Source organism: Dermacentor variabilis, chromosome 4, assembly GCF_050947875.1.
Source record: "Dermacentor variabilis isolate Ectoservices chromosome 4, ASM5094787v1, whole genome shotgun sequence".
Taxonomy (NCBI): Eukaryota; Metazoa; Arthropoda; class Arachnida; order Ixodida; family Ixodidae; genus Dermacentor; species Dermacentor variabilis.
In genome coordinates, this window is record NC_134571.1 from 141,838,357 (window position 1) to 141,853,048 (window position 14,692).

Sequence of the window (14,692 nt, forward strand, 5' to 3'; positions counted from 1 at the left end):
CCGCCACTAGAGCGTGCCTCATAGCTCATTTGGCACGTGCAACCCAATTAAAGTTTAATACTTCTGCCACGATGAGATGTGCCATGTGAGACAATGAATATGCTCCACCCACTCAGAGGTTAGGAAGTATGACGCACAATAACGCCTCAAGCGAACACTTCTCTCTGTTCTGCATACTACGCAGACAAACAGCAGTGGGGCACGCAGTGTAACGTTCAACATCAACTCACCACTCTCGTGTTGGAGCAAACGTTGAGGAAATTGAATATTCGCCGTCAACATGACCGCTAAATATCGTCAATCAAAGCAAATGGCACAGAAAGCTTCGCTTACATTGATTCCCACAGTTCGTGGGATCCACAAATTATTTATTTATTATTATTACGCTAGCAATTACAGGGATACTTCAGGCACATTTCTGCTATCGCCGTCGCCGTGAGGTTCGCTCTAAACTTCAAGGGCAATAAAGCCAGGCCCCGCACACTCTCAAGTTCCACCGATCGCCACAGAGGGCGCAAAATCAACCACGGCGCGTTCCAGCATACTTTATTTTGTATTTTGTCTGCTAGGGGTGCTCAACTCAGCAAAATATTTGATATGTAAATGTACATATAATGACCGACAAACATAGTTAACATGTCATTTTATTACAAAATAAGTAGAAAATAGTTTTTAGTGGACTTGTGTTATCAAAGACTGTTTTCTTTATTCGGATAAAGGTTTTGAGACCTCAATGACGCGTGACATGTAGCAGCCCACTGGTATCGATTGAAGTACGTGCCGTTTATCGATTCAAATTGTACGGCGGTAATGTTTGCGAACGGGTCGTTTGCGAAACGGCTGGTCGTTTTCTTTGAGCAGTGTCACGCATGTTTGTTTTAATTAGATAACAATAATGTCTCAGTCACTTTATGCGCCCAACATTCGATAGCCGCCAGCAAGGGAATGTGTATAAAGACGGCGAATGTCATCAGCTGCGGCGTTTTACTGGCATAACGGCTGCATGCAAGGCTTCCGTCGTTAGTGATCTGTTAAGTCTGACCGCGAAATGACGCGTTGCTTTTAAAAAATGTACCAGCTAGCGTGAAAAGTCGCCGCTGGAACCGAGCACAGTCCGTTCGGAAACTAACCACGAAAGCGGATTAACCTTGCAGCCTCTGGGTGTGTACACCGGTGAGTAAAAAAAGCACTGTTTGGAATTTTCAACTTAGAATTTCTTCGCGAGCGAGGTGGATAAAACAGATTCCGGTAGCCATTTCTTAAAAGTGCAGGAGAGTAATTATAAGGTTATTGTTCTTCAAGGAGACTTCAAAAAAGGGCTCTTGTTATATTGTCGCGTTGCTAAGTTTCCCAACCCGTAGTACAGCCTAAATAATAAATAGTTTTGGCTGTTTCTACATAAATGATACGCTGCAATAAATTCACTGCACATTAGTGCTAATGTACTACTTCCGGTGATACAGTTGGATTATATGCATTTGTGTACATAACAAAATTACTGTGTTTATTACCTATAGTATCTGGCAAAAAAATTATCTAATCGAGGCTTCATTAAGTACACCACAAGGACGCCGTTGAAAGAAATGCACACTCAAAACGCTCAAAACAGTCAGAACAGTGTTGTGTGTGCGTGTGTGCGAGTGCGTGTGTGCGTGTTTTATGTCATAGAGCGTTTTGTGCGCTGTTCTTAGTCATACATGAATCACAAGCTCACCCACACTTCCGCCGTGATAATTGAGGCTCTCTTTTCTTTCTACGACACCCTCCAAGATGCAGCTCATGCTTGTTCGCCCCTTTGGAGTCTGTTGCCTCTAAACGTACAAGTGAACAGTGAATGTGTCGCCACTGGGCCAGAATCCTCGCATGGTATGTTTCTGAACACTTTAAATAGAAGCGCTAATTTTTAATTTATTTGTCTAACTTCTGTTTCACCATTTTTCGCTTGCCTGTTTGTCACGGCTTCATCCTTTCTCTTTTCAGGAAGACGGACAAAAGAGAGATTATTGGCTTGCAAGCTGCCCACGCCAAGCCATAATAAGTTCAACAGTCACTATAATGACAACAGGTCCTCTTGAACTATGTGCCTCACCATGAAATGTTTGCAAGTTTAGCAAATAGAGGGGTGTGAGCATTAGGAAAGCAGCAGTCTGCAGTCTAAGCGGGAATGCTAAAACGTTACATACAAGCTTACTTCCGTTTCGGGGCGTTTTATCACAACAAGAGAAGTAACATGTTGAGTGCCAACTTGCTTCTTTTCAAGTCGTCATAGCCATGACGACCAAAAGAGAAACAATGTAGCAAGCTCCTACTTGCTTATGCACAAACTACGTCATGTGCTCTTTGCAAATCAGCTTCACGGGCATTGCCACCAAGTATCACCTGCTCCCTCACAACGTTACTTTGTTACATGAAAAGGCAAATAATCTTAAAACCTTCAAAAACGCTCAATGCAATTTTGAGGAAATTATACTTCATGTTGACTGAAACCCCCGACAGTCACTCTTCAGTTTATTATTCTATATTTTATTTAATGTGCCCTCAGGGCCATATGACATTAAAACGGGGAGTGGTTACAAATAAGTAAAGCAAACACGCATACAAGTGCAGTGAGTTCTGGTAACGTAATGATTCTCCTGAGTATATAATGTTAGCTAATTTTTTGCCAAAAGGTTTGCTAATGGTGATGGCTACCATACTTGAGGGAAGGTGGTTCCATTTCCGAGATGTACGGGGGATGAAAGATTCAAAGAAAGACTTCATGTAACATGAATAAATACCTACTTTACTGCGATGATCAACACGGTCTGAAATGTACCGTGGTCGCAGTATGAAGTCGTCGTGAAGTGTGGTGTGATGGAAACTTTTATGAAATAGCGAAAGACTGGCGACTTTGCAGCCGTTGGCTAGTGGAATAAGTGCTGGGTTGGTTTTCATTGAGGTACTCGTGGTACGGTTATAGGGAGAAAGAATGAAACGAGTAAAGTAATACGGTTAACGTACTGGGATCCCATATTGCAGATGCATATTCAAGTTTCAAGCGTATTAGAGCCTTGTAAAGCTATAGTTTTGAAGTACACGGTGCTTTGGAAAAGTTTCGCCATAAGTGCGCGAGCATGTGGTTAGCATTGTCAATGACATCTTATATTAATGGTCCAAATTAAGTTATTTGTAATGTGTGCACCAAGTTATTTAAATGAGATGATGAAATCAAAGAGACCATTGTTCACATGGCAAGTGCAAGGATTAGAATTAGATCTGGATACACGCATTAGTTTACATTTGATGACTACAAAAGGCTCATGTACAGGTTGCATAAAATCAATAACTAGGCTACCCCTGCACCGCAAGAGATAGCTGGAAAAGGCAAATGCACACAGCTGGCGTACTCCACACTCCTAAAACATGACAAATCACTAAAAACTATGTTTCTTTCTCTTCAAACAGCAGATGGCAAGCCTGAGCAGTGTGTTCCCCAAAACTTTCTGAAATATACTCGGAGTAAATTTGGCTTAACATTCAGCCAGTCAACAGCGGACGAGCAAGGGTAGCCTCAGAGTGGGAACCTGTCTTCGTCACGGCGCTCACAAATATGTTTGCTTGTTGAAACGTTGGCTCCAGGCTGAGGCTTCCCTTGCTAACCTATGTTACTCAACTGAAATGTTCTTCTCCTTGCAAACCTCTTTGACTTGCTTGAATACACAAACCAAGATGTTTTTTTCAACATGAAACCGTAAATTGCATTTTCCACGGATCCGTGTACATTATTTGGCCTTACCTATACGTTCATTCAGGTTCCTTGTTTATTCACATAATATTTGCAGGGGTCCTCGTAAGCAATGTTGTCTCCCTAAAGTTCCTCGCTTTCCTACGAGTACTCTACTTGTGTCGAAGCCTTTACTGCCGCGCCTGAACGCTAAATGTGCAGCAGAAATATCAAGAGCAGCTAATGTGTGATGTAAAATTTAGCATAACGTTTTTCCCCCAGCACTTCGTGCCTTTCGCCAAGGTTTCATGAAAACAATGGAACACTGCAGCTCGAGCTTATATTGCTGACAGTACATCTCTGCAGAGCACTTTTCATGCTTCCTTTTTTAATATACCAGTGGCTGAAATCGTTGAACGCAGACAATATACTACTAAACACGTCAAGCAGCACTGTACGCAATACAAGTACGAGGGTAGCCCAGTATAAATATCGTTGTCTGAAGCTTCGTTCGCCGTGCTTTGGCCGAACACGATGAGAAAACTGAATTTCAGTTTTCCATTTAATTAAATAGATGACTATATGTGTTTCTGTATGTTGTAAACTCAGCATCTGACAGCCTTAACTCCACCTGACTTGTACTAAAATTGTGGCATGTACTGCTTCATTCACCATTGACAATAAACAATGTAAGCTTACTTGCTTGAACTGTTTTTTTTTTTTTTTGCCAGTTGAGGCTTCTCGGTCACCTGGCGACATAATAAAGATATCTGCCGTCATGTTAGCCTTCCATACACACGAATACCACCCAGAAAGCGAAAACAAAGTGCCCAAAACCAGCGAGCGAGCAGCGCAACGAGCCCCACCAGCCACTACCGTAGCGGCCACATTGCTCACTACGTAATAATGATGATATTGGATTGGATTGGATTTAGTGGCCCCACCCTTTGTAACGGGCGGGCATAGAGTTTCTCACTATTACCTAGAGGGAAATCTGGCGCTGCTGCGCTGTGGTATGAATGGGAATGCCGGTATATTGTGACTTCGGATTGACATCGTTCTCGGAGAGACAGGACACCTTGAAGACGCGCCTGGCAAGTACCGTTCAGTCTGTCACAATGATTCATTTCCTCCTAAAACAGCGCGTAAAAAGCTGTTTTAGCTTTATTATTACGCGAAAACATGTTTTGTTTAACTATGAAAACTTGTTATTGCGTGTACGACTATACGTTACGTAAAAAATATCAGCGGGCCGCTAAAGTTGGAGGACAGACGACAAGGTTCGCGCTCGCTCTGAAACAGTTGGTCGTCTGTTCTTGCTTTTCTTCGCTTGGTGATGCAGTGCGGGTGAGTAAAGATGTAATATGCGTGAATGGAAACATTTAATTAAGATTTTACTTTGAGAACACGTTATTTGCGTAGCCATATCCACGTTTTAGACGAAGCCTCTTACAACACCAGCCAACACGAGCCTCGCAGACACATATACCGTCATTCCCATGACCGCACGGTGCCCCCTTAAGAAACTCCCATAGACGGTGGCGCCAGATTTCCCTCTAGGTATTATAGTGAGAAACTCTATGCGGGCGGGCATCGCCGTGAAAAAGTAGCGATGCCCTGGCCTTGGCAGGTAAAACATATCAGCTACATTTGATTTTGCTAGCGCCATCTCTCGGTCGCACACTTTAGTTCCCAACGCCACCGCTACTCTTAGTTCCGTTGCACGGTGGGAGGTACAGTTTGCCTTTTCTTAGTTTATGTAGGTGTTGTGCGATAAAACTGTCGCCGCGCCCCGTATGCAGTGTGTGCGAGTGAAAGCATGCGAGGGTGAGCCGGGGATTGCTGGTCATCTCACGCCCGCAAGGGAGAGAAGCGGAGAGGAAGCGCGAAGTCGTTAGTCGCGCAGCAAAGTAGAGAGGGAAGGCTCGTTCCACTTCGGGAGGCCGCGCGCGCCCGCCCAGGCGCCGTTTCCTGAAGGTCATCGGCGACGGGGACATACAGTCTGTGTTTTCGCGGCACAGTTCGCGTTGATGCGAGACGCAGCAAGAAGGTCAAGTCGCTCGCAGCTGCTGCCGCGCTTCTTCACTCCAGCGTTCTGACAGGGAGTTTCCGAGGTCATCGAGTGAGATGTGTGCACGTTTGCTTGTGCGCGCGTGACACCATGCTTGTTAGTTTAGCTAGTATGCCTATGTTTACAAGTTTACATGGCCGACAAAACTGCTACACTTACTTCGTATAGCTGTCCAATAATTTGCTATCGCAATCGATGCGTCACCTTACGGGTGAAACTGCGACTTCTTTATTTATTTGTTTGTTTGTTTGCTTATTTATTTATTTATTATTTAGGAACCTCGATCGCCTAGTTGGGCATTAATGTGGAGTGGTCGAAATAATAACCAAAATGAAAACACAGAAGCAAGCAGTCACAGCTGTCACTTGAACATTTAACTGAAGCATACATTTTGCAAGGATAAGGGAAACATATTTGCGGCAACATCTACAACGCTCGCATCCAGCTGCTCCGACTCACGAATCGTAAAATGAAAGAAATAATGCGCAAGCACGTGCGTACGACTCCTTATTTCTAGAACATGTTCGGCATCACCATTCTTGTGCGACGTGTAGTATGGGCTCATCGTGTAGAAATTCTGATTAGTACCACTTTCATCATGAAAAATAGAATGGAAAAATTTGTCATCACAACATTTCTTTCGCTGCTGAAGATCTTTCCGTCCTAATTCACTCTTAATGTTAGTTATACTAGAATTAGTGTATAATTAGGTAAAGCAATGAAAGCGGCTAGTTGGTATACGTTCATGATTACGTTGCGCTGATATTTACAAGAGCGCGGAGGGACGAAGCCTCCTTCTTCCCTTCTTCGTCATCTTTTTGTCAGTGTGGTAGGGTACAGTAGTGTGGTGTAATGCGGTAGGGTTATGTAGGGTACAATTACAAGGGATAAAGCGTGCAGCCCAGTTTTGTGTGCGTTCAAGTTTATAAATTAGCAGTCGGTCATGAGCATATTCCATACGGCACAGGCATATCCAAGAAATGGTCGCAGATTGGTGAAGTACGGAACTGCTTTAAGGCATTTTTCGGCAGATTTAAAATAGCATTTAATGAAATATAACGCACACCATCAGTTTTTTTTTTACCAGTTATGCAACCTATATGTTTATTCCAAGATAAGTCGGAAGATACATCGACCCCGAGGTACTTAAAATGATCAACACATCCGAGTGTGGTATCAGACAGGCTGTAACAAAAATAGGAGGGTCTGAGTTTCCTGGTAAAACTAATAAAACAACACTTGCCTAGATTAAAACGCATTGTCCATTTTTTGCGCTAGGAAATCACAGTGTCAAGATCACGTTGTAGGACATCAATATGCCGTGTATACATTTAAACATAACACAATCATCCACCTACAGCCTGACATTTGTAGTTAACAGCTCTGTGAAAATGAACAATATAAACTAAAGAAAGAAGCGATCCCCGCACTGAACCCTGTGGTACCCGGGAAATCACGTCAGCATACGAAGAAAAACTATTTACGACAACAGACTGCTTGCTGCAGGATAGATGACCCCACAATCAACCATGAACAGAAGCAGGCAGCCCTAAAGTTGAGAATTTATATAATAAAGGACCACGCGGAACAGTACTGAATGTCTTAAAAATCTAGGTATAAGGAATCAATATGTCGTCTCCTATAGTGTCAACTTAATACATCGTGAGATAGTTCACACAATTGTGTAACACAAATAAACCAGACATAAAATCATGTTCAACTGAAAAAAAGGTATAAAATTGCATTCCAGATATTTTATAATGCTGCTGTAGATTACGTGCTTAAAAGTTTTACAGCAGATTCTCTTCAAGAAAAACGGTCTGTAGTTAGTGACACTATTAAGCATGAAATGCCTTTAGCTCCCGCTGCCGGCGTTTAGAAAAAGTTTATTTCAACAAGAGACAATACGAGCACTGAGTCACAATCATGGCACGATTCAACAAGGACGATAACTACACCTTCAAGTGAACTCGAGCCAAGGGTTAGTGCCGTTATCTGGGGCCTCAAACGAGAACATCAGGGCAACCAGTCAAGTCCGCATTACATACGCTAGTTACTCCCAAAACAAGTCCCAAAAAATAATGCTTCGGAGTTCTTTCAAATGTCTTTTTTTCACAATATCACTCACTCTGTAACTTCTAGTACGCTGGTTTTATTTGTAGTTTCCAGCAGCCACATTCGAAAGGCAGATGCAGGGCACTATGCACTTGACTGTCATCTTTTGGCGCTGAGGGCTCTTTTCAACGCCAGCGGTTCGCGAGTTCCGCAGCGCGTCCGGCAGCGTCCGGCGCGTAGCGACTGGCCATTTGACCGAGGCGAGACTCGCAATGAGGTTCTGTATGCGACAGGAAACTATTGCGGCCATATGGACCAGTGCACATTATGGCGTGGTGCGGTGTGGTGGGGTGTGCCGTTGCGAACACGCACTGCAGCAATTCTAAGGTTGGGGGCTAGTATCGTCTCTCAGCAATCTGCTTTGGCGATAGCCATTTCATGCTTACATCCACTCTCGATTAAGGGAGAGCCGGCAACTCTTTTTATTAGCAGACTTTAGTATTAACGCCACATTCGCCAACTTCCACTCAGGCGGGAGTTCCTGATCTTCCAGTGATTTAGAAAACAAAAGAAGGTTCGGCAGAGACACTTAAGACTGCTTACGTGTGGGAACGCGAAAGCACTATGGTCCCATTGGTGATTTTTTTTCTTTTTGTTCGCGCTTTCCTTGCCCGCGCAAGCTCTCGCCTTCGTTCTAACTGCGCCTCGGTAAAGCCAAATCAAAACGCACTGAGCGCCTCAACGAACGCGCTCGCTTGCCCGCGAACGACGAGGCGTGTGCACTGACGCATGCGCTAAGCACACCTTTAGGGTGTGTTCCAATTCTGGCCAGCATCGGAGACAGTCTACGTAGATAGCTAAGGAGACAGCCGAAAAACTTCGAGGCAATATAATGGAACGCGTTTCTAGTCGTCTGGAGGACGCGCGGAAGACGCTTCTGCAACGTGACGCCACCTCGTGGCAACAAGAAAAAGTTGGGAAAAGCACACATAAGTTCCGTATTTTAAGTATTTGCGCCCGCAAAGCTGTGAGAAACACGATGTAGCTTACGCTAAGGGCGTAGGATCGCGTGTCTGCGTTTTCTTGTGCGCAGACAACCTTCCTGTCGGATTTCGAAGCGTCCTGCTCAGCCGCCATCTTGTTTGGACAGGAAAGTAGCCTGCATCGTTTTTTTTTTACTTCGATGCTGTCTTCGTGAAGCTGTCTACTTTTACGTCTTCGGGAGAAGTGGAACGAGACCTAAGGTGGCCGCCGTCCGCTTAGCCGTCTACTTAGCCGTCTGCGGCGAGCACTAAAACACAACGTTAGCAAATCAGAATGGAAGCCGCCATGGCGTCGGAGAAGTGTGCTCGCCTCGCACCCCAGAGGCCCGGATTCGATTCCCACCCAGACCGACATCTGCCAAATCTTCTTGTCGAAGACATCTCCTTTTTTTTTTTTTTTTTTTTTTGTTCTCAGGAGTCTCCCCGAGAAATGTGACGTTAATCCGAACATACTGTGATGTGTTTTACTCTTCGCGGCGTCGGCTATTTTTGGTACCTTCTTGCGGTCACGCCGACGGATTTTCGCGTAAGCTGGCGAGAAATCGTGCCAAGGCTCTTGCACATCTTTTGAATACGTGATTGTAAATGGTGTCAAGCCCTGGAACTGAGTTTGGATTAAGACATCCGCGAAGAGTGCACACACCATGTATGTGCGCTTCGCGTGTGGAGACAGCAATGTCAGCCATAGGTGCAAAACGTGGGGTGCCACAGACGGCATTTCAACTCGAAATTGTAGCAGCGATTGAAAATCTGATAGAGCAGGCTGAATTGTCTGCGTCTCCCGATAAGTTTGTTAGACCATGGATAATGTCCGGGTTAGCAACTGAGTCCTTCATATACGATTTGACATACTTCCGTATCTCCTTCAGATTACTAATAAGTTTTCTCTCTACGCAAACAAGATGGTTATCTTTAGCTTTTCCTAATTGTTGTTAGCCCGATGCTCAGTTCAAGTTCTTCATGAACATCAGCAGTCCTTATAGACGGAAGTGCTTGAAAAGGCAACGCTTTTCGCTAATTAACTCCCTTAGGTTTCCAGTTATCCTGGGTTTATCAGCCCTACGCTTCCCTGAATTAAGAGAAAGAAAGAAATAGAAAGAAATTCTTTGTTCGCACATTCTGGATCCTTAGCCTATGTGCCTGGTTTTGGATTCATATCGCAAAGTCAGCATAAATTGCAACCCAAAGTAAAAAACAAAAGAAGGTTATCTTATATGTATGATTTAAAGTGATGTCTTAATGATGGAACAGCATTTGGAAGTTTTCTTTTGAAGCTGGGCATTTTATTCCAGGTTTTTGCAACAATAAATGATAGGGAACGTTGACCGTATACATTATGAGTTTTGGGCAAGTTGAACTTATTATTCTCAGCTTGTCTAGTGTCCCTTGTAGGGGTGAGAAATATTAATGAGAGATCTGACTTGTTCGTGCTTAGTATTCTGTGCATTAGTATAGCTGTGTTATAGTCGCAAGCTTGAATAAGTGGCATCACATTTAACTGTGCAAAAAGCTGTGCAGAGGGTACGTCCTTCGTGGCCGATGCAATTGTTCTCACAGCACGCTTCTGAATCTTGATTAAAGGATCAATGTACGAGGCGTAGGTGAAAACCCAAGATTCTATGCACTATGCTAAATGGCAGTGACAAATTCTGAAATAAGTGAGACGTAATGTTTAAGGATGGAAATGTTTGCGTGCCTTAAATGAGGTATAACAACCAAAAAGAAATTTGGTTACTTTACTTGTTCAATATGTGGGGACCAGTGTATTGACGACTCAAAGCTCATACCTAGATCTCTATGACTATTAATTATTTTGGATTTGTGCGCCGTGGAAGAACAAGTTGCACTTAGCAGGAGTAGCTCTTTGGTCAGAAGCAAATACTAGATACTTAGTCTTTTTGGAGTTTAAAACAAGTTTGTTGGTTTCAAACCACGTTAAAGTACAGTTCACTTTGAGCAATTTCTTCTGCTTCCTGTAGTGACCGTCGTGGAATTATTAGAGCTGTATCATCCGCGTATAAGATAGAATGAGAAAATTTGAGTGATCTATGGTAATCGTTAATGAAAAGAGAGAAGAGTATTGGACCCAGTACTGATCCTTGTGGAACGCCCGTTTTTACTGTCTTTAGTGAAGATTCCTTCTCTCGAACTACTGCGTATTGCTTGCGATTTGCTAAATAGCTGGGAAAAAAGCCAAGTGCTTGTCCTCTAAAACCATAATGTTCTAATTTTTGCAATAGTATACTGTGATCTACCGAGTCAAACGCTTTTCTAATATCCAAGAATACGCCGAGTGCGAAATAGTTCTTGTAACATGTTTGGTTTGTAATTTCTGTTAGGGAACTTACTGCAGTTGTAATGGAGTAACCAGTTCGAAAACTGCGTTGTTCGTTCGAAAGTATGTGGTATTTTCCAACATAGCTTGCGACGCGCTTTGCAATTAGTACTTCGAAGAGCGTAATAATACTTTATAAAATTGTTATTGGTCGATAGTTCACTAAGTCATTTGGGTTATCTGCTTTGTATATTGTATATCACGGCAACTATACGCTTGTGTTCGAGTTCAACAAACAGCATCTCGTAGTGACCAGTTGTTCTCTCCGTGACATCCGATTTCTTATATTTTAGCTCCGATGACAGGTGCAGTGCCACGCCACCAGCTCTAGATTCAGCGATTCTTAGGAGATACAGAAATCTGTAATCAGTCATGTTTAAAAATTCGCTTACCTTTAACCGATATAGAGCTACGATACTCTAGCGACATTTAAGCCGCGCCACTAAGGGCAATAATGAATCATGATTTCTGTGCAAGCTTCTGATGTTACGATGCAGTATATGAAGCTGGTGTGATTGTTCGTGGGGCGAAATACACATGATGAACATAACGTCAGATGCTGCACGCACAATTCAGTCACACAATTTTCGCAAGGTCTTCTATCGTTGCAATGTGAATAGTTCTTGAATTTTCTGCCTTCCTTGCGAGAATTTTAGACTGAGCGACCCGCACGAATTTCCAGTTCTCCTTTTTTACAATGGCTATACCTAGCAGGACTTCGTTTGAGGTACAAAGGTGCTCGTTGATGAACACTGCATCACTTTCGGAAAATCCTATTTCGTTGACCATGATACGCCATGTCTTTGCGGCGATTAACAAGGTGTCGCACTTTGTTCGCAATATGAACTTCACAATGCGTTGCTCTTGCTTTTTTTTTTCTCTTGTTGGCATACGATGAACGACGTCAATGTCTGAAGATACAATACTGACCCCAACTTTGTCTCCATATTTTTGAGCCACTTCCACGAGCGATTCGTTCTGGTTCTGTGGGATTCCCTTTATCTCCCCATTATGTTTCCTTGAGTATTGCTTTAGTTCAGTAAGTTCTTTCTTTGCGCTGACCAGCGACTGTTCCAATCGTTCCTTTTCTGCATTTAAAGCAACATGCTCTAGTTTTAAATCATCCAGTTCTTGTTTAGTCATCCGAAGTTTTTCAAAAGTTTCATTCATATACGTGACACTCTGTTTCACATCGTCAAGTTCTTTTTTTTTTAAGTTAACATACATTTCAGTGAAGTGCTTGAACAACTCTCTAATAGTACCTGGCTGCTTTTAACTCATTTGGACAGTGAGCGATCCGAGTTTTTCAATTAGGATAGGAAAAAAAATTGTTGCACACTTGCTAAATATTGTAGATAGGGTTAGGGCTTGCTTCGATGCGCTTTCACCCGGATCACTCGCTCTAATATGCCTTGGAAGGGACCTGACAACTGACAAGACTAGCGAGCTTAGCATTAAAATGATCGTGAAGACTGGTAATGTTCCTGGCTAAAAAACACCCATCAAGTTCCGTCAAACCCGCCGTGGTTGCTTAGTGGCTTTGGTGTGGCGCTGCTAAGCACGACGTCGCGCGTTCGAATCCCGGCGGTCACATTTCGATGGGGACGAAATGAAAAAACACACGTGTAGTTAGATTTAGATGCACGTTAAAGAACCACAGGTGGTCGAAATTAATCCGGAGTCCCCCACAACGGCGTGCCTCAAGAATCAAGAATCAAGAATCAAGAAGTCTTTATTGAGTAACACAAACAAAATGTATACACAGATATTTGGACCGATAGCCAATGAGGCTAGTAAGCGGTCCAATACAAAATAACATATAGGACAGCAATCACAAACACATTGAAGAAAAACTAACTTTGTAGCCTTGCTTCCATTCCCAAAAAATGTTTCTTGCATGTCAGTTTGAAATTCCTAGCTTGCTTTACTTCAATTGGCAACGAGTTCCAAATTTTCGCTCCTGTAAATTCTATTCGTCTTTCTCCGTACGCATTATGGCAAATAGGAAGGTTAAAATTGCCATTGCTGGCTTGTCTGGTGTTGCGGACGGGAATACTGAATGCACCAAGAGGTAAGGGGTAGTTGGTATTTATAATATTATTAACCATAAGAGCTATTTTGTAATCGCGTAAGGTTGTGAATGACATGATTTGCATTGCGTCAAAAATGTTATTGTTAGAACTATTCGAAGAAGGTAATCCCATGGTTTTCAAGGCACGTTTTTGTAGTCTTAGCAATGGTGTTAAATACGTTTTGTATGTGATTCCCCATGATTCACTGCAATAACTGAGATGACTGTGACATAATGAAAAATACAGTGATCTAAGAATAGCAGGTGGAAAGTGCCGCCGTGCCTTAGACAAGGTAAAACAACCGTACGCAACCTTTTTACACACACTGTGCACCTGTTCCTTCCAAGACAAGTGGCAGTCGAACATGACCCCTAAATATTTAAAAGAAGACACGCTATCAATAACATTGTTGTCAACACATATAGAAAAATCACTTAATTCAATACACTTTTGTTTTGAACGAAAAATAACATATTTAGTTTTTTCAGTGTTTAAAGTTAGATGATTATTACGAAACCAGGTCGAGATACGTTGGAGTTCATTGTTAATAGGATTTTCTATTGATTCAAGTGAGTTGCCAGTAAAGATAAGTGCAGTGTCATCCGCATACATCAAAATTTGAGAACACTGTATTGCATTGGGGAGGTCATTAATAAAGAGCGAAAATAAAAGCGGTCCCAGAACTGACCCCTGGGGTACACCACACGTAACACGATTTCATAATGAAATCGTAGTTCTGACCCGTAATGCCCCATACTTTAATTTAATTAGGTTCCGTCGAAAACAGCCAAAGCTTGGGCGATATGGCGTCGTAGTTTCCCTTTTCATAAAAGTATCTTCTTAGCGGATACAATTTTTAAACTTTATAGCCTTATAAGCGATGCCACCTACAACTACTTCGTGGTCGCTAATAACCTTCATCGTTGTAATCGACTTAATAAAAGCGAGGTGGTTACGAGAAACAAGATCTAGGATGTTAGCACATGACCCACTGTTCCCTTTGGGGCAATTAACAAACTGATGTAATGCATTTTGTTAACTTGTTCCTCAGGTGCGAAATGCGGGCCAGACCGCGAGCGCAAGATGGGACTTTAACTTATATGGTCAACATCTCGGAGCTTAAAGTCACCTCCCAGCAGAATGTGCCCAGCATCTAGAATAGCCAGTACTTCGGACAAAGCTTCAAACCATAGCACATTGTTACTGTTAGGAGATCAATAAAACAACCCACGGCAACATGTTCTGCACCAGACTGCTTAATCTTACTCCCCAAAGCTTCGCACTGAAGGTTGTCAAAGAATACGGACCCGCTTTTCAATCTGTTATCAACCAGAAGAAAAACGCCCCCGTCACGCACATCGCGATCTTTGCGATAGACGTTCACATAGCATGGAAAAACTTCCGCACTGCATA

General features: G+C 42.9%; 1 protein-coding gene across 2 annotated transcripts in view; it reads left to right on the plus strand.

Moving 5' to 3' along the window:
• The window catches only part of LOC142577990 (uncharacterized), a 57,222-nt gene that overhangs the window by 38,707 nt on the left and 3,823 nt on the right, over positions 1-14,692 (plus strand). The window contains exon 5 of one of the 2 annotated variants that reach the window (XM_075687416.1): positions 6,050-6,180. The exons of the other annotated variant lie outside the window; for it this stretch is intronic. Coding sequence (XP_075543531.1) covers positions 6,050-6,066 — 17 coding nt within the window. The 3' untranslated portion in view covers positions 6,067-6,180. Of the gene's footprint in view, positions 1-6,049; positions 6,181-14,692 lie in introns of those variants that run through there. 2 annotated transcript variants of the gene reach the window in all.